Source organism: Lepisma saccharinum, chromosome 27, assembly GCF_977018435.1.
Source record: "Lepisma saccharinum chromosome 27, izLepSacc3.1, whole genome shotgun sequence".
Classification (NCBI taxonomy): domain Eukaryota; kingdom Metazoa; phylum Arthropoda; class Insecta; order Zygentoma; family Lepismatidae; genus Lepisma; species Lepisma saccharinum.
Genome location: NC_139255.1, coordinates 21,590,001 through 21,610,472, shown reverse-complemented (window position 1 = coordinate 21,610,472; position 20,472 = coordinate 21,590,001). Strand labels below are relative to the sequence as shown.

Here is a 20,472-nt window from a genome sequence, read left to right as displayed (position 1 = left end):
ATATAATAAATCTGCTACGCAAGAAATTATACTGGAAGGGGTGAAGTTATCTTAAACAGCGCCCAGCGCTTTGCGTAATTACATGAATAGTAAGGTTAGATATTTTCTCAAAATTCTTTTTATTTTGCTTAACAAGTGCAGAGTATTTGATTTGTTACAACTGTATTAACAATGTGTTCTCATTTAAATAAGTCGTTTCTTGCCAGAAAAAAACAGTTACCAATTACCCCCCCTTCTTGACAGATTTTCACAAAAACATTTTTTACAATGACGATCCACGTCATAGATTCATTTTTACTTTGGATTCCCACTATATCTTGCATCACTTATGCTACCAAAACTAAGTCCATGATCATTCCCTTCTTTTGACTACATATATACTTTGGAGGAATTAGACCCCGTGGATAGGAAATTATTATAAAAAAAAAAATGAAGTTACGATGTTTTCACAAAAATTAAAGTAAAAAAAAATGAAGATTCAAAAAAAATCTATTAAGGTAACGCGATAAAATAAACCATTCTTGTAATAATACTTAACTCCATATCCGCAAGGTTTCCACGTTCTAGTCAAGGCTCACAGGTGTACCGGAAGATAAGAGCTGAGTCACGCCACTTTGACTCAGCTAGCTATCACGCCGTGGAACACCGTTGCTGGAGTTGCTGTTATCGAAATCGGCCCGGGGAGAACACTGGTTTGCCGAACAAGGAAAAAACTTCTAACCCGAGAAGCTCGGTAGATGGCAGTCTCGTCGGCCCCCATGCGAGTCGCTTTGAAAACAAACAAAGTTTCTCCGCGAACTGACAATCTCACAGATCGGTCTAATTCCTCTATACAGGGTGGGCCGAAGAATGTGGCGAAACGGGATAAACAAGTCCCGATTCACCACAACCTCCCCCACCTTCGAAAAAAAAAACCTCAGGCACCAAATAACAATTAATACACTTGTACCAAGGAAAGCCAAAAAAGGCGTATAAACCCATATCCATAGCATGTATCCTCAAAAAAGCTTTTCTTGTTCAATTTTTGATTTTTTCCAATATTTTGTTAGATCCCAATTAGCCCAATTAAAAAATAATATGAAACAAGATACAATAAATAATGGAATACATATCCAATAAATATGAAAATAGGCATAAGTGGAACCATTAATATAAAGTAGGTGAGACTATAAAATACCAAGACAGAAATAGAGCTAAATGAGCACAATAATATGCCAATAAATACGATGAATGAAAATGAAGCAAGGCCTTGTGAACACATAATGAGGCTGAAAACTGACACTTGGACGAAAACATGATGATAATAACAAAGATTACATGCATAATGTATATTCTGATTAAAATAATAGACCTGGAGCAATAACAAAAGGAAAACTCCAAGGGAGAACAACAAATTGTGGCAAAAAAATACCTAGGTTCACATATATATATTATATATCATCCAAGTAGCACGATCCACCTGAAAAGGAAAATAAGTGTCCAGTGCACCGTAAAGTTTCTGCATGAATGACATCCCAGAACTATCCAGCGGTGACCACCAAACACTCCCACAGGGTCGGCATTCAAGTCCAAAAAATTCCACACCATGGTGAATCCATCGAAGGATGAAGAAATTATGAGTCGATCTACTTTTCCATCATCTTCGCGCATCCCGCAGCAAAGGTAAATAAATATGGAAGTCCAGCGTCATCTTGCGATCAAAACAACGTAGAGCAATGCTCAGAAGAACATGAAGGGTGCTGGAAATCTAGTCAAGCTTCGACCAAACCATGTCGAAGGAAACAAGACAATAATACACTTTCCAAAACACCATACTGAAGATCGCAACGACGAAGATGCGAAAATTCTTTATACAAGAACCAGGGCAAATTTTGTATAAGTAGCACTGCCCAAAAACACAGGATAAGGTGGATCACCACCACGATCGAAGCACTAAATATTCACTTGTGTGACTGCAAGAAGTGTACGAGCCAAAATTCACACACAAAAAAACACAGGCGTTCCTTAAGACATACCTGAATTCCCAAAAAATTCATCTGTTTGGTGCAATCCATGAACACCAAGGTATAGTTGCAGTCGGAGATCCAAAAATCCAGTCCAGATCCAAACATGCAATATCCATGCAGTATACCAGGAACCAGGGGCGTACAGATGTACTGAAGCAAAAATCCATAGCAGCGACGAGAAGCAGGGGGAAATAGAAGGCGCAGCGTAGCATGCAGAATCTAGTGGCACTGGTCACTGACAACCGGTTTGGTAAGCCACATCAACACATCAAATTCTTCAGGAAATATACATGCAAAAAATAAAATAACCAAAATTACTAAATAGAAAAGGAAAGAAGGAAGAAAAGATATAGAACAGATAGAGAAAAAATACATATACACTCTGGAAAACAATATTGAACAGATAAAGGTGACAAGATTCTACAGAGCAAGACATACAAGTTAACAGAACTGCTCTTATCGTCGAATATTTTGGGGGGTTTCATTAGGCATACGAACTCTACAGGTAGCCTGTACATGTCCCCATTTTGAACAGCGACGGCACTGAACATTACGCCTAGACATACCATTTACATTATAATTACCGCCTCTAAAATTGGTGCCTGAAGCCAATTGATTATTTGAAGTCGTCGCCATTAACCTATGTGTATTTGTATTCATAGTCCTTTCATCCGATGGCGGAGCGCTATAAAATTTTCGCTCCATGGGAGAAATGTCCCGTGCCAATTTGAGCAATTCAGCTAAATTCTTTGGCTTGGTTTGAAATAAAAGAAAACCCCATGTATTCGGATGCAAATTTTGAAAAATTTCATCAATCAAAAGTGTTTCTTCCCAGACCAAATTCAAGGCATTGGCACAATCAATGACCGAAGAAACGTAAGCAGATAATGATTCTGTAGCGTGTTGTACTCTGCAAACATGAGAATTAATAAGTAAAGCTACAGTGTTTGATGGAACCAGGGTTGACCATATGTGACATTTTAGAGCAAACCAAGAGGCGGAGGCGGCAAGTGCCTCACGCCAAAGCGTCTTCAAAAGTCCCGTAGTTTTCCTAATAACATTACGGAGAACAAGTTGGTCAGGATATATATTGAAACTAAAAAGTAATTGCAAACGTAAAACAAAGTCAAACAAAAAATCAACATTTTCCCCATCACATAAAGGCAATTCATCAATTTCTGCATCAAGGTTACGTAAGGTTACTTTATCTGATGAAGAAGAAGGTTGAGAAACAGATTGCTCCGTTTTGCCGTCCGTTGTAGGTTCTCCCCCGCTTTCGGGGCTAACAAACAAGACCTTGGGCACCTTGACATAATCCACCCGCTTGGGTGTAGTGGACGGGTCCAATTGGACATTGCCTCGAAGCTGTGACATAATGGAAAAAAAATTACAGAAGGTCAAACTTTAAGGAATTAATGGGAATCTGAACTGAAATTTAAACAATTTAAAACCCTGAAAAAAAAATTCTATTAATAATCAAAGATAGTGGGTATAGGAAAATTCTGCAATTCGACAAGGCAATACATTAGGTTAGCAACAAATCACTAATAAATTCAAATCCCCCAAAAAATTTCACTGCAAACCTGTTTAGCAGAACTAAACGTAGTTGGTCAAAGGCGGAAGTCCAACACTGGAGCGAAAGCACCTCGGGAAACGTGGCCTTGCCTGCTACCATATAGTTTGTGACGTCTTGCTCAATTTCGATGTTGTTTGGAACAATCCGTCACAACCCATTATTTATTTTTGGAAGTACGTGCTTTTTTTCCCTGGCTATCTCCCTGTAAAAGAATAAATAACACACCCTCCACAAAAGAAAATACTTACAATATATATATATATATATATATTAAGTTTCTCAACCACGGGTGGCTGCGGTGCTGTAGGGAGAAAACCAAAAGGATCTGACAATCAAAATGGGCACAAGTCAAAACTACTAATCCCAGTTTTACCTTTTTTTTTGGTATTAAATAGTGCGTCGCTCCAAGATCTTGCATATACCGCCAGCTGGTCCGGAGTTTTATAGCGGGCTCGTCTAGTCCCACTCCGGACGAACTGACGTGTATATGAGCAACAAAAAAATACAACTCCCCTTTTCGTGGCCCTTGCCAAAAAAAAAAAAAATATATATAATAAATCTGCTACGCAAGAAATTATACTGGAAGGGGTGAAGTTATCTTAAACAGCGCCCAGCGCTTTGCGTAATTACATGAATAGTAAGGTTAGATATTTTCTCAAAATTCTTTTTATTTTGCTTAACAAGTGCAGAGTATTTGATTTGTTACAACTGTATTAACAATGTGTTCTCATTTAAATAAGTCGTTTCTTGCCAGAAAAAACAGTTTCCAATTACCCCCCCTTCTTGACAGATTTTCACAAAAACATTTTTTACAATGACGATCCACGTCATAGATTCATTTTTACTTTGGATTCCCACTATATCTTGCATCACTTATGCTACCAAAACTAAGTCCATGATCATTCCCTTCTTTTGACTACATATATACTTTGGAGGAATTAGACCCCGTGGATAGGAAATTATTACCAAAAAAAAAATGAAGTTACGATGTTTTCACAAAAATTAAAGTAAAAAAAAATGAAGATTCAAAAAAAATCTATTAAGGTAACGCGATAAAATAAACCATTCTTGTAATAATACTTAACTCCATATCCGCAAGGTTTCCACGTTCTAGTCAAGGCTCACAGGTGTACCGGAAGATAAGAGCTGAGTCACGCCACTTTGACTCAGCTAGCTATCACGCCGTGGAACACCGTTGCTGGAGTTGCTGTTATCGAAATCGGCCCGGGGAGAACACTGGTTTGCCGAACAAGGAAAAAACTTCTAACCCGAGAAGCTCGGTAGATGGCAGTCTCGTCGGCCCCCATGCGAGTCGCTTTGAAAACAAACGAAGTTTGTCCGCGAACTGACAATCTCACAGATCGGTCTAATTCCTCTATACAGGGTGGGCCGAAGAATGTGGCGAAATGGGATAAACAAGTCCCGATTCACCACAACTACTGGCACCCAGACTCAAGCAGTGGAAGCTCTTGCTGAAGATGTTAAAGTATCCATGTTTTGGACACGTCAGAAATCCCTGGAAGAGTATTTTTCAGTGGAAGGTGACATAGTGTTGTAAAAATGTGACTGGTCTTATGAGTAAACTTAACATAGAACATAATCCCGATTAATGGCGGCTGTTCATTGAACAATGGAAATGTGTTGCCATCAGTCCCAATCGGTTATGCAGTGCACCTGCAGGAGACATATGCCAACATGGAAAAACTGCTGAAAGCCATAAATTATAACGAATACGATTGGAATATTTGTGGCGACTTCAAAGTTCTAGCCATACTTCTTGGCCTGCAGCTCGGCTACACAAAATACTGCTGTTTTTTATGCGAGTGGGATAGCCGTGATAAGGCTTCCCACTACTTAAGGAAAGACTGGCCACTCCGTAAATCTTTGAAGCCAGAAACAAAGAACGTTCAACATGTTCCTTTGTTAGCTCCCAGCAGGGTTATACTTCCTCCTTTACATATTAAACTAGGTTTAATCAAGAACTTCATTAAATGTGTTAACCAAGCTAGTGATGCATTCAAGTATATTCTGCGTAAATTTCCATGAATTAATAAAACTAAAATCAGGAAGGAATATTTATTGGCCCTCAGACTCGAGAACTCCTCAACGATCCTAAATTTGATGCACTGTTAGAAGATAAGGAGAAGATTCCATGGGACTGAGTCTTTCCGAAACATGGTGACAAATTTTTTGGGAAACGTGTGGACTCAGAATTATAAGGAACTAGTGGAGCACCTAATATCTTCCTACCAAGCAATGGGGTGTCATATGTCACTAAAAATACATATGTTACATTCCCACATAAACTTCTTCCCAGGAAATTGCGGAGCAGTCAGCGATGAACATGGCAACATTTCCACCAAGTTATATCTACAATGGAGAAACGATATCAGGGCCACTGGAGCAAGTCTATGCTTGCTGATTATTATTGGACAATCGCCAGAGATGTATCAGTACCACAATACAAGCGACAGGCAAAGAGGCACCGTTTGTAATATCCATGTAACATATAACTTCCATTTTGTACACGTTAATTTCCTATTAACACCACATAACACATATTCCTTTCGATTACACATAAACTCGAACCAATTCAGCATTTTTATTATTATTTTCGTATTCAGCTTCCTCAATTCCATAAGGAAATGTACTTTTTATTTCCGAAGCAAGAAAAAAGTTCAAATTTGTTGACCAGTGTATCAAATCACAGGTATTGCATATTATTTTTATTACCTTCACCGTGAACATAAAAATTAGTCTTGCCATTGAAGAATTTTTCATTTTAAAGGAAGTGTCACGTAATTGTTTGAGGTACTTTTCCCAATACTGAATGTTGCTGATTAAAATCATATGCAATGGTGTGTATACTTCTTTCTCTCCCGAGATGTAAGTGTGATCTTGATGAGTTCCTAACACGTTAGGAGCATTCTAATGCTTTGTTTTTAACACCTCAGAAAGGAGAAAATGGTTACAAGCATGCAGTAATAACATTTTGCTGGGTAACGATACGTTGGAAACACCTTCGTCACTTCATTTCTCGGGAAATTCTAGCCTGATTTGAGATATCACATCACCTCCTTTCCTTTGAAATTTTTGCGTTGAATTCAATATGGTGGTAAACAATATACCGGACCTACGCTAGACACACACAGCTAGGGATCTCCTTGTGCCTATCCTAATTCTCTCATGACCAGGATATCTCCTTTACATTTTGTAGGAGGTGTTAAGGAATTTTTGACTCTTCATAGTTCATGTAATAAGGCTTTTATCAGTCACATAGTTACACATATTATTTTGTATCTTCTGATCACATTGCAGTTCCAGAATGATTTTTTGATATGTTTTAGAGTATGGCTCGAGGTACCAAATATATTTTTTTCACCATTTTTGGTAATGACATGTTTTGAGATATTCAAGGTCAAATGTCAAGGTCACTTGACAAAATTATATTTTTATCCAAAGGTAGGCTTGTTATTTATAACTGGAAAGCTTGTTCAATTGCCTTTACAATAAGCTTTATTCTAGGTGAAATAGGGGCGGAGTTACAGCACATTTAGTACAGCTAAATGGGCTGAAAAAGGGCAATTTACGCAAACTTTGACCTTGAATAATTTAACAATTACAAGACAAACGAAACTAAAAATTTTCATAGTTACTATGTTCCATACATAGTTTCATCTCCCCAAATTTCATGAAAATCGGAGATGGTCAAGTTGGAAATTGCACATACAAAGGCTGTCGCAGAGAAGGTGAGACAGATTTTTTCCTGGCTTGGCAACACTGCCTATGGTTTCGGCACTAGTCGCGTCGTGTAGGATGACTCATTCTGTTTCCGTAGCAAGTTGTCACATATTGCGAAACCACGTTAGTGGGCAGCTGTGTTGATTTATGCAGAACGTGTTTCGTTTACCCCTCCAGGTTTTTGTGCATAACATTGCTTTTCGCGATGAGTATTCAAGATGAACAGCGACATGCCATAAAATTTTGTTGGCGTCTAGGGAAAAGTGCTGCGCAAACATATGCAATGTTTCAACAGGCATATGCCGATCAAGACAGACTGAGTAGAGCCACGGTATTACCAAGGAGTCATTGAGACTCTGCGCCAGCATGTAGCAAAAAAGAGGCTGCATTTGAAGAACTCCGTCAGATTGCACCACGATAACGCACGCCTGCATACCGCGCGGGCTTTTCAGGATTACGCGACAAGGAGAAAATAGAAATTTTTCCTGCATCCAGCATACATCTCGGATCTTGCACCCTGAGACTTTTGGCTATTTCCACTTTTTAAGGCCGCTTTACGTGGTCGTCATTTCATGACTGATCACTGGAGCGCAAGTTTTCTTCAGTTCGCTACCTGTACGCAGTCACGACTTTTTGACCTACTGCACTCATTTTGGTCTCAATCGGCAGCTAATGAACTAAATTTTCACCCTAGTACATTTGCTAGCCAATGAAGGTCGCTGTTTTCCTATACAAGAATTAGTCTCACCTTCTCTGCGACAGCCTTTGTATCTGTGTTGATTTGACATGGAATGACTCGTATATTATTTTTGTTGTTTTGGGACAAGCTGCATTTAAATAATATGTTAAGTGGCGTATTAGCAATTTCCAGATATCATTCGTGTCAGTTAGTTGGTAAAGGTCCCCAATTTTCCTGATGTAAGATGTATTTAAGATATTCTATATTTTGCTCACATGTATCCCGACATTGTATTGTGTAACTTTTTAAATATTCTAACCTTTTTCCTTATATTGTAATTTTTTGAGAGATAGATGGTCAGAGATAAGCATATGTAGGACTTCAAGCTTTAATGTGATTTGATTGTATGGTCAATTAGGGTTTCTGTACTTTCTGTTATTCGAGTTGGTTCTTGGATTATTTGAGTTAGGTTTTTTGACTTCAAGGTATCCAAGTAATGAGCACTGTTTGTGCCTTGTTTTAGAAGATCTATGTTTATATCTCCAACTCTTAATATTTTGTTATTTTTTTTTGTCAGATAAATTAGCATGTTGTCCAAACCATTTACAAATATATTTATGTCCTTGTTTGGCGATGTGTATACTGCTATAATCTTAAATGTATCTAATGTGTGTCAACAATAAGAAGAGGAAACACGTCATGTCAGTTTTAGCCTTCGCACAATCTAATGCAAGCTAAATTAAACATTTTCATTTCTTATTGAATAAATAGATTATGGTGGGGGTGGGGGTTCAGAAGGACTTCACCCCTTCAGTTCAGGCGAATTAACTATAAGACTTGGGCAAATAGCCTTCTCTCTGCTAAGCATTACCATTTCGAGCTTGGGGGCTAAGGTTAGCATACGCCATCGAATACTATTTTCTAAACAAACCCTTTCTTGCTACCGAGTTGAAGAGGGGTTGAAACAAAACATCCCTATCTATGATATACCCCAGCGATTTGTTTACTTGGGTTTGGCCATCTTCGCAACCAAAAATAGTGCCGATTTTTTGCATAAAATGCATTGCCTTGCTTGTAATAATGTAGGCAAAAGCAATCAAACATCAAGCAGCATCGTAGAAGAGAGCAAATCACATTTTTTTTGGTTGTAAAGGACTACGAACCTCATCTTGAGAGGTGGGATGAGTTGAGTGGCTCTGAAAATCAGGCCGATTGACTGGAATTAGCCTTGGTTTTGCAGGGAAAATACGGCACAGCACGCGATGGGAAGTGGGTGTGGAATCGAACTAAAATCACATGATTCGAGGAAGCAAATTTGGCAGGTAGCCTTAAAAATTGACTCAACATGTACCCATGAATTATGTGGTTTTAGAGCTCCTAACCATAAATAATATTTTTCCTACATAGGCAAACAACCCACTATATTGAATCAATGAAAATGAATCTACCATGGGAAAGGAGTAGAGAGAGGTAGGGTCACTGTCTCAGTCCATGCCAATTGGAAAGAAAACAGAACATGAAAGCATTTACACATGTACACCCGACCGCAAATGTAATGGTAGAAAAAGAATTTGCACAGCCGAAAATAAGTTGGCAATGCTGCGCACACCGAGACATTCGTGATAAGACGCTTGAGGAGCCTCAAACAAAGTTTTCTCAACGCACAACTTCAACTTTGCTGGTACTGAGTTTGACCTTCGTCGGGAGTGAATTCCAGGTTACCGCTGCTAGCTACGAGAAGGATTCTGGCCAAATCTGGTTTTGTTAGGTTTGTGGATTACTAGGTCTCTATGTAAGGACGATCTGGTGTTTCAGGTACTGAACTCGGAGCGGAGCTTAATCCTATTATGCAATGGAGATGATTTGTTATGTATACTATGGAATGAATACCTTATTCAGGTAGATGTAATATATTCTCGAAGTGACTGTGGGTATGTTGTAAATCTTGTGCAATTGTTGAGAATTATGTTCTTGGGGGTGCATGTGAATAGTTCCTAAGCAATTGTTTTGGATTGTTTCAAAGTTTCTTCATATGAGTTAAGTATCCGCCATAAATAAGACTAGCACCATACTCGAATACGGGCAAAAATGTCTACTAAGATTTCTATTGAGATATTTACGAATTTTTCGAAATATGTAAACATGGTGATAGATTTTACGAATATACAGAGGCTGATCGGGCTATATCCGACCGATTTAGCAATGCTGCTGCCACGTGTGTAGTTGCGCCAGAAACTTGAAATCGGCCATGAAACAAGTTGTTGTGTCTGAGGTCGCAGTTGCCAGAGCATCGTGTTCGTGCTAGTGAAATGCTGCCGAAAATTAACCATTATTGGGAAGGGTACATCATGGCTCTTTTCCATGCACATTTTTCTTACAACCGAATAGTGAAACAGTGTCAGGAAAATGGTTTAACCATTAGAGTGACCACAGCTAAAGATATTGTGGCCAGGCAAACACAAATGGTGCTCATGGAGAAACATTCGCCAAAAAAGGAGCCCGTTCGAAGTTACCAGCGAAAGTGTCGGCAGAGGTGCTTCGTGGAAATCGGGGAATTGAAGTCCAGGAGAATCCACCACCCCAACATTACATGGCCCAGTCCACTGTCAGCGACATCATTCGTCATCGCCTTGGCCTGCGGTGCGTACGTAAGGGCTGGATTCACAACCTCTTTCCGCACCACATTGCAGAACGAAAGACCAACTGCCGCAAACTGTACGAAGACACTCGGCAGGGTCAAAATGGAAGACAGTTGTCACATTGGATGAGGCCTACATTTATCTCTCACGTAATGGTAATATTAGGGCACTTACGTACTGTGACACCTCTGGCAAGGAATGTACCGAGTTTTACCGCCAGTGCCGAGAAAGTTTTCCACAGGGAATCATGATTGTCGCCGGATAGGGTTAGGAGGGGAAGTTGAAGGTACGTAAAGTGGAGAAAAACATAAACGTGAATGCTGCCTACTTCCAGGAATCCATTATGGCCCCAATCTAACCGACAAACATCCCTCGTTTGTGCAGAGACAACAAGAACCAGGTGTGGATCCACGTGGACAAAGGGTTCAGCCACAGTGCTAGATCATCCCTCCGGTTTTATCAGGACATGGAGCAGGAAACAGGAATCCGTGTTATTTCCTTTCATGACATTTCTGTGAAAAGCCCTGATGCCAGTCCAATAGATTTCTGCGTATTTCGCCACCGCCACCCCCACACACTCACAGGCCTATGGAAAACCTGTAAGGAGGAATGGCAAGCAATTCCTATGCCTGTGCTCAAACGTAGTTTGTTGCAGTGGAAATTGTGATGTCGGGCAATAGTCCATAATGCTGGTGGTCCCATAGAACACAACCGGTGGTGGCGACATGGCTTTTAATAGGGTAAGTACACTTTACATATCGGTCGGATATAACCCGATCAACCTCTGTAGTTATTTATTTGGAGATTAAAATTTAGCTGGGCTTCTATAATGACTCCTAGATGCTTCAAATGATTGCTCAAAGGTACTCTGGAATCATTAAGGGTAATATCTATCGTGTTGGCTGGGATTCCCTTACCGGTGTGAAGCACCATAGCCCTCACCTTTGCAATGTTAAGCTTCAGGTTGTTGATTATGTACCAATTTAGTACTTTGGGGAATGAGTTTTCCATTTTCTCCTTTACATCCTGGTACGTTTCTCCAACATGGATGAGAAGGCAGTCATCTGCATACAGAGTAATCGACAAATCTGAATTTATTAGTGTGATATCGTCAATAAATAGGTTGAATAATTTTGGGCCAAGTATAGAACCTTGTGGAATGCTTGAGGATACTGACTGCTCAGTGGAAAGTGAACATCCTACTTTCATTGAGATTTTTCTATTAGCGAGAAAACTTTCCATCCAGAGATTTGTTTTGCTATTGAAACCAAATCTGTACTTTAATTTTTCTATTAGCAACTTGTGATCAACAGTATCGAAGGCTTGCATACGTCCAGGGAAATTAATCCAACTAGCAAACTGTTTTTTTTTTTTTTGTCCAGTGTCTCGTGCCATTCATTAATTACACTAAGTAATAATAATTCCGAGGATACATCCTTCCTGAATCCATACTGTCGATCAGACATCAGATTGTTGACTTCCAGGAAAGTTGTCAGTTGGTTCTCTAATACTTTTTCCATAACTCGGCTTAATGTTGGGGTTAAGGAAATCTGCCTGTAGTTACACACTAGTGTAGGAGATCCAGATTTGTGAATTGGAATTATTATAGAGTGCTTCCATCTCCTACTCTGCTATAAGTGGGGCCAACACCACCAGAACACTGTTGGGAATGCCATCCGAACCTCCTGCCTTTTTTACATTTAATTTATTAAGAATTGCCAAAACTTCATCGACCTTAACAGATTTTAATGTGAATTCTTCAATTTGTTGGACAACAGCTGAATTGGGGTCTTCTTTTAGAATGTTTATGTTCGAATTGCGAGGATTAACGTGCCCCGATGCTTTGCAGATATTAGAAAAATAAATATTTAAATAATAAGCTATGTTGGATGGGCTCGTTAGGAGGACATTGTTGACTAGTAAATGATTAATTGTAGTTTTTGAATCTGTACCCGTGATCTCATTGATAACCTTCCATTTGCAGTTGTTATTACTAGTGGTCTGGTTCACCATATCTCTGTAGTAATTTACTTTTGCCTGCCTAGTAATTGTTGTGCAATGAATTCTAAAAGATTTGTATTGCTCCCACGTATAGTCACAGGAAGGATCCACCACTTTCTTGAACAAACAGTTCTTCTGTGATATTAATTTAATAATTTGAGGGGTAATCCAGGGCTTCCTGCTTTCTCTCACCCCGAGAGTTTTCAAGGGAGCAAATTCGTCGAGTGCAGTCGAAATGAGAGATTGCAGATGACTGACCTTGTCATCTATGGTTAAGTCGGGAGATGTACTTGCGTAGAACAGAAGAGAGGACGTGAACGTGAAAAAATTTGGTTCGTGTATTTTATTTTACGGGTAGTAATTAGCTTCCTTGGCGTGCACGTGACATTAATTTTGAGTATGGTGTAAACAAGAAAATGGTCACTCATGTCCTCACAGATTGTTCGTTTACCTGTGTGTAAGTGAGGGTTCGAGAAATATATGTGGTCGATTAACGATTCCGATGTCTACATAATTCTTGTAGGCAGAGCAACGAGTTGTTTGTGTCCTAGGAGTGATAACGTTTCCAATAATGTATCTGAGTCTTTGTCATCTTTCAGCAAATTTACGTTCATATCTCCAAGGAATATTGATAGATGGCTCGGTGGTAAGCTACTGATCATCCTTTGCAAGATTTTGCATGCTTTTCCAACCGATCCGCTAGGAGATCTATATACGCAACCTACTATAACACTTTTATTTGTTTTTGGACACGAGATTCGCACCCATAGTCCTTCAAGGTCAGTTTCATTGACCAAAATTATGTTAGAGGCAAGAAGGTTGTTCTTAACGAAAATAGCGATACCACCTCCCCGGGTGTCTCTTTCGTTTCTAAAGAGATGGAAATTAGGAATGCAGTATAGATGGTCAGGAATAGATGACTGAGCCACGTTTTGCTCAATGCGATAACATCGAATTTTGTGATTTCGGATGCGGAGAATTCCATGAATTTGTTGTCGAGGGACTGAACGTTCAGGTAGCAGACGTGAAAGTGGCCTTCCCCCTCCGTGAGCTGGACGTTCGGCAGGGTAGGATACAACCTCAAAAGCACTTGCTTCAAAGCTGTCGGGCCCTTCGAGGCTAGCTACTTGGTGTGGAGAATCAGCCATTTGTTGCAGATGTGAATGACCTGGCTGTGACTACAAGTGTTGCAAACTCAGTATCAGCTATGGCGCCATTCGTAAACTGTCTTCGTGATATTTGTTCAGTGCATCTGGGGGGACCGAGGAAGATAAGTAGGGACTTGTGGGGTGAGTTGGTAAAAGTAAGCGGTGTTAAAAATTTGAGAATCTGAGGGTGAAATTTAGACATTTCCATATATGAGGTAGATGATATGATAGAATAAATAGCTACTTAAAGACACTTCCAATTTTTACAATGAAAATTTAAATTTAAGAAAAAAATGAAAAATGAAAAAAATAAAAAAAACACTCGAGAATGACACAAACTAAAAGGCGGTTGAATAGCAATGTTCCCAGCAAATGATCACTGTGATTTGTGTTAGAGGCGACCAAGTTCATCAAAAGTTGTGACGTAGTGCCTGACATTGTTTCTTTTAACCACAATGCGGCCATCGAATGTCCAAACACACTTCATACCAAATTTCTCGATTGCCTGCCTGTAGAGCTGCAATCTGGAGAAGCACAAGTCTTCTTTGATGGATATTCTACTACCTTTGAGTTTTTTCTTGGAGATAAAAACTCTGGCCCAGGAATGATAGTTTGTAAATTTAACAGTGATTGGTCTGATCTTACCTTCAGATTCGGCCCCTATCCTGTGGCTCCTGCATATTTCCGATGGCTCCAATTTCACTGCTAGCTGTTCCTCAAAGAGGGACAATATCAGGGGATTGCACCACTGACTTCACCTTTTCCGTCACTTGTTTCAGCAAGTTCGGGGGAAAGCATTCCTTGACGGCAAGGGGCAGGCTGCCTGCCGATGCCTGCTTCTTCGAAGGTGCCATATTGAATGCACAACACTGCGTTCCAATTCACACGCACACGAAAGTTAAATAGAAGAGAGCACACTATATAAAGTTAAATCTTATTTTCGTACACGATGCTGATCCTACAGATATTGTTTCACACCAGTAAGTTGCTACAAACGACTGCAGTTTTTTCCTTCTCCTTTATAGAAAGTGCTGGGACAGTATAATTTGCCCGTCTAGCTAGCTGCCGCCATTACTAACTATACATTACCCACTTACAATGAACAAAGAACTTCCTTTAGTTATTGCTCATTGTTCACACACCCACACACACGCACGCACACGCACACACACACACACACACACACATACACACACACACACACACACACACAAAATGTGCATTGAACATTTGATGCAGTTGAAATACAAAACAACTTTTTTCTCTTTTAAATCAAAGGTGCCCTAATATTTTATTATCAGGAATTCATGTTTATTTTGAAGGCATTCACTCTGAATGACGAGTGTGTTTGGAATGCTGTGCTTTTCTCCATGCTGAATGGAAATAACAATTCAAATTATTATAATTTTTATTATTATTATTAGTAGTAGTAGTAGTAGTAATATTGTCGCAGATCTTTGACTATGATCAATTGGAAACCCTGCATGCTTCAAGGAGCTTTGAATTGCCTCGAATTGAACCAATCTGCAATACGAATGCCATAAGAAGTTGGTGTGTTGATTTGGTCAGCATGAAATTGCTGGTTGATGATAAGTGAATGTTTCTTTTGTTTTTTTATCCTCCGCTGCTGTTCTATCTCTGGATGTTGAATGGCAAATAGATTAATTTGGTGAACTGACAATCATGAAATGGCCAACCCGTGGCTAATTGGTTATGGCATGCCCTTCGAAGTCGAGAGGTTGATCCTGGACCAGAAAATATGGATGTGTCATTGTCTTCATTCCACTTCCATCTATCACATCTTTAACCTTTATCATGGCAATTAACCGAGAGTGGTAGAACAGTAACTTGAAATGACAGAAAAAGAACCTTCGGTGTTGGTTTCCGAGTTTGAAGCATTGTTGTTTTTTCAGTCAATAGCAACAATAGACTGTGGCAGGGATATGAAATGCTTCTTATTTTATAAGCAATAGCAACACGAAAAGGGTTACAGATATTACTCGTATTTCCGATTTTCCCTGAAACTAATTTCCCGTCTGTGGTGATAATTAATTCTATTTAGTGTGTGAAATATGTTTGAAATCAATTTGTGCTAATCTATGCAGATGTAACTGATTAGAGAGCCTCCACAATGGTGCAGTCAAAACGTCGCCTCATTGCAATCAACGAGTTCATGGTTCGATGCCCGGTGGTGGCACATAATGGTTCAGATTCCACTTAAAAGTAGTTCTAAACCCGATTTACCTATGTATGCACAAAGTGGACTTGAAATAATTACTTCTTCAAAATTTGTGATAGTCAGTTACTGATCGTAAGTTGCCCTGTTGCATAATCTCCGGATAATAGATGTGTAATAGGAGCTTCTAATTTTGAAATACATTTTAATATTTGGTATTTACTGTCGTTTTTATGCCACTTTGAGCAATCATGACGATGAAGATGAGTGATGATATGATAGATGAACAAACAAAAAACAAAGCCCAGACCGGTATTCGAACCCGGAATCTCTGTCGTCGTACTGCGCTGTGCTAACCATACCTCTATGGAGGTGGAAAATTTTCACATACAGTAGAAAATTACACATTTTCCTTACATATTTGGTTTACCTAATGCACCTCCTACCACTCTCTCTTATCATGAATATGAATATTACCTTTTTATTTCAAGTTTAGCTAATTTACAGCTGCCACAAGGTAGTGAATGAGTATTGTATATATATTTTTGTTTCCTGTTGAGGCAGAAAATCCATCACCCAGATTTAATATTTAAAAAATGTATGTCCTGTTTAGTTTAATCATTATGAATTTGCGCAATCTCGTTGTTTCGAGATTATCAATTAGGATACAATTTAGATATAATGAGGAAAAGAAACTTGCATGTCACAATTGCTATATCCAACTCATCTCTGTAAGTATAATAAAAATAGTGTTTTGCACGTCACGCTTCGATTGTATGCTTTGATTGTTTCTCTGTTATGAACGAGATGTGCCTCCCCCTAGTACCTGTCAAGCAGAAAGAGGATTGTCCCCGAAGAACTAATTTTTGATCTAATACCACCCATAAATCAAGTGTCCAGAAACAGCTATTACGCATGAATATAAGATAAAATACTCCTTAGCAATTACATATAATTATAAGCTATCTCGTATCCGAGAGTTAGGATAATGTGACTAAACTTCCCCGCTTTTGTTTCCGAGTTCGAATCCTGGTCTCGGCATGGAGTTCTATCTCTGTAGTGTTTCTTTATCAATTTAATCTAATTATCATCCATCCTCATAGTTGCGATAAATTTTAATCGTGTAGGCAAAGAAAATTAAGAATAAAATAATGTAAGATTACTGCAATGTCAGAACTACATTGTAAAGAGAAAACGTGAACACAAAATCATTCTCAAGCAGGTATTTGAGGAGAACTGTGTAGACAGACAACATGCTCCCGAAAGTTGTCAATCGACATGTAGCATGACCTTCGGTACTTAAGTTGTGCATTGTGAAAACTTTGCTTGATGTTCCTCATGCGTCTTACCACGAATGCCTCGGTGTGTGCAGCATTGCCAACATATTTTCGGCTGCGCAAAATTTTTTCCTACCATTACATTTGCTGCCAGGTGTACTATATTTTGGGAAATGAAAAAATTAATTTTAAAAGTATTTCATTTTAATTATATCACAATTAACTTTATTCTCCTTTCATGATATTTCAATAAAATGTACTGGATTCTCTCTTGTAATGTTTTGTATCAGTTGATCGCCACAGGTGAAACTATGATGTGTCACTATGTTTTCTCCACATAGGAAGTATCTGATAACCAATGTGCTACTACATTTCAAAATTATAAACTGTTCAACTATACTGCAACAATCAATGCAGACGTTTTATCCTTTCTTTTATGCTTCTTGGATATACTATGTTCTTTGAAAAAATCAACTGGCTTGTACTACATTAATTATTTTGAGTATTTTAAACCCTGCTAAGCCTTTATTTTACAATTTTTCTCAAACTGTTGACTATTATAAAACCCCAGAAGAACTTGAAGCAATAATATTCAGTGTTCTCAAAAACCCAATTTTTTACTACTTTTGTGGGTTTTTCTGAAGAAAAGAAAGTGGCGAAAACTAGGCTAAAACTTTGTTCTACAGCTGAGTCGCTTCGGAAAGAGGCCTTTGAATGAGCATCCCAGAGAAGCAATATTCCCTGTTTTCTGTGACAAAGCAACCAGGGCTTCCTTTCCTGAGAGATGAGTCGCAATATTGGAGAACTTCTTTATCATTCATGTGCTGGAATAACTAAAAATTCTTCACTAGTGGTTCACCTTAAATTACCTAGATGTCCCAGAGTATACACTGTTGCTGGGGAATGGTAAAGTAAGTAATTGCTGTGAAGCATAATAGGATAGAAAAAGTAATGTCTGTGGGTGTAAATGATTTTACATGCTAATGTGAGATACATTTACACATGTTTGTGCAAACATAAAATTTAGGGTATAGCCTTTGTTACATGATATTTTCTTGTAATTAATTCAGCATATTACAACGTTTTGTTTCAGGAACAAAGAAGGAAATTTAATGTCATCTGATTTTATCAAAAATTGTGGGAAACTGTCAGGTATCGTGTGTATTGAAGATATTGAAAATCATGAAACCATTGAATCCAAATCAGTAAGATGTAATAAAAATTCAATCGAGAAATCAGTCGGAATTCGTCCACATGAGTGCCCTCAGTGCAAATAGAGGTATACTAGAAGTGGAGACTTGAAAATTCATGTGAGAATCCATGATGGAATATGTCCACATGAGTGCCCTAGGTGCAAGAAGAGATTTACTAGTAGTGGAAACTTCGAAATGCACTTGAGAATCCATGATGGAATTCGTCCACATGAGTGCTCTCAGTGCAAGAAGAGATTTACTAGTAGTGGAGACTTGAAAATGCACTTGAGATTCCATGATGGAATTCGTCCACATGAGTGTCCTCGGTGCAAGAAGAGGTTTACTCAAAGTGGAAGCTTGAAAATGCACTTGAGGAGAATCCATGATGGAATTCGTCCACATGAGTGCCCTCAGTGCAAGAAGAGATTTACTAGTAGTGGAGAATTGAAAAGGCATTTGAGAATTCATGATGGAATTCGTCCACATGAGTGCCCTCAGTGCAAGAAGAGATTTACTAGTAGTGGAGAATTGAAAAGGCATTTGAGAATTCATGATGGAATTCGTCCACATGAGTGCCCCCGGTGCAAGAAGAGATTTACTAGTAGTGGAAGCTTGAAAAGGCATTTGAGAATCCATGATGGAATTCGTCCACATGAGTGCCCTCGGTGCAAGAAGAGGTTTACTCAAAGTGGATGCTTGAAAATGCACTTGAGGAGAATCCATGATGGAATTCGTCCACATGAGTGCCCTCAGTGCAAGAAGAGATTTACTAGTAGTGGAGAATTGAAAAGGCATTTGAGAATTCATGATGGAATTCGTCCACATGAGTGCCCTCAGTGCAAGAAGAGATTTACTAGTAGTGGAGAATTGAAAAGGCATTTGAGAATTCATGATGGAATTCGTCCACATGAGTGCCCCCGGTGCAAGAAGAGATTTACTAGTAGTGGAAGCTTGAAAAGGCATTTGAGAATTCATGATGGAATTCGTCCACATGAGTGCCCTCAGTGCAAGAAGAGATTTACTAGTAGTGGAGAATTGAAAAGGCATTTGAGAATTCATGATGGAATTCGTCCACATGAGTGCCCTCAGTGCAAGAAGAGATTTACTAGTAGTGGAGAATTGAAAAGGCATTTGAGAATTCATGATGGAATTCGTCCACATGAGTGCCCCCGGTGCAAGAAGAGATTTACTAGTAGTGGAAGCTTGAAAAGGCATTTGAGAATTCATGATGGAATTCGTCCACATGAGTGCCCTCAGTGCAAGAAGAGATTTACTAGTAGTGGAGAATTGAAAAGGCATTTGAGAATTCATGATGGAATTCGTCCACATGAGTGCCCCCGGTGCAAGAAGAGATTTACTAGTAGTGGAAGCTTGAAAAGGCATTTGAGAATCCATGATGGAATTCGTCCACATGAGTGCCCTCAGTGCAAGAAGAGATTTACTAGTAGTGGAGAATTGAAAAGGCATTTGAGAATTCATGATGGAATTCGTCCACATGAGTGCCCTCAGTGCAAGAAGAGATTTACTAGTAGTGGAGAATTGAAAAGGCATTTGAGAATTCATGATGGAATTCGTCCACATGAGTGCCCCCGGTGCAAGAAGAGATTTACTAGTAGTGGAAGCTTGAAAAGGCATTTGAGAATCCATGATGGAATTCGTCCACATGAGTGCCCTCGGTGCAAGAAGAGGTTTACTCAAAGTGGATGCTTGAAAAGGCACTTGAGGAGAATCCATGATCTAATTCGTCCACATGAGTGCCCTCAGTGCAAGAAGAGATTTACTAGTAGTGGAGACTTGAAAAGGCATTTGAGAATCCATGATTGAATTCGTCCACATGAGTGCCCTCAATGCAAGAGGAGATTTACTAGTAGTGTAAACTTGAAAATGCACTTGAGAATCCATGTTTGAATTCGTCCACATGAGTGCCCTCAATGCAAGAAGAGATATACTCTAAGTGGACACTTGAAAATACTTTTGTGAATCAATGGCGGAATTCGTCCACATGAACAGCCTCTTTGTAAAAAGAGATTCACTTT

The 20,472-nt window shown here is 39.1% G+C and overlaps 1 protein-coding gene across 2 annotated transcripts in view; it reads left to right on the top strand.

The window, feature by feature from the left end:
• Nucleotides 1-19,281, top strand: part of LOC145980466 (uncharacterized) — a 97,846-nt gene extending 78,565 nt beyond the window's left edge. The window contains exon 5 of one of the 2 annotated variants that reach the window (XM_083113558.1): nucleotides 18,337-19,281. In XM_083113558.1, coding sequence (XP_082969684.1) covers nucleotides 18,337-18,520 — 184 coding nt within the window. In that variant the 3' untranslated portion in view covers nucleotides 18,521-19,281. The remainder of the gene's footprint in view (nucleotides 1-18,336) is intronic. The other variant, XM_083113557.1, reaches the window with a different exon arrangement.
• The last annotated feature ends 1,191 nt before the right edge of the window (nucleotides 19,282-20,472 follow it).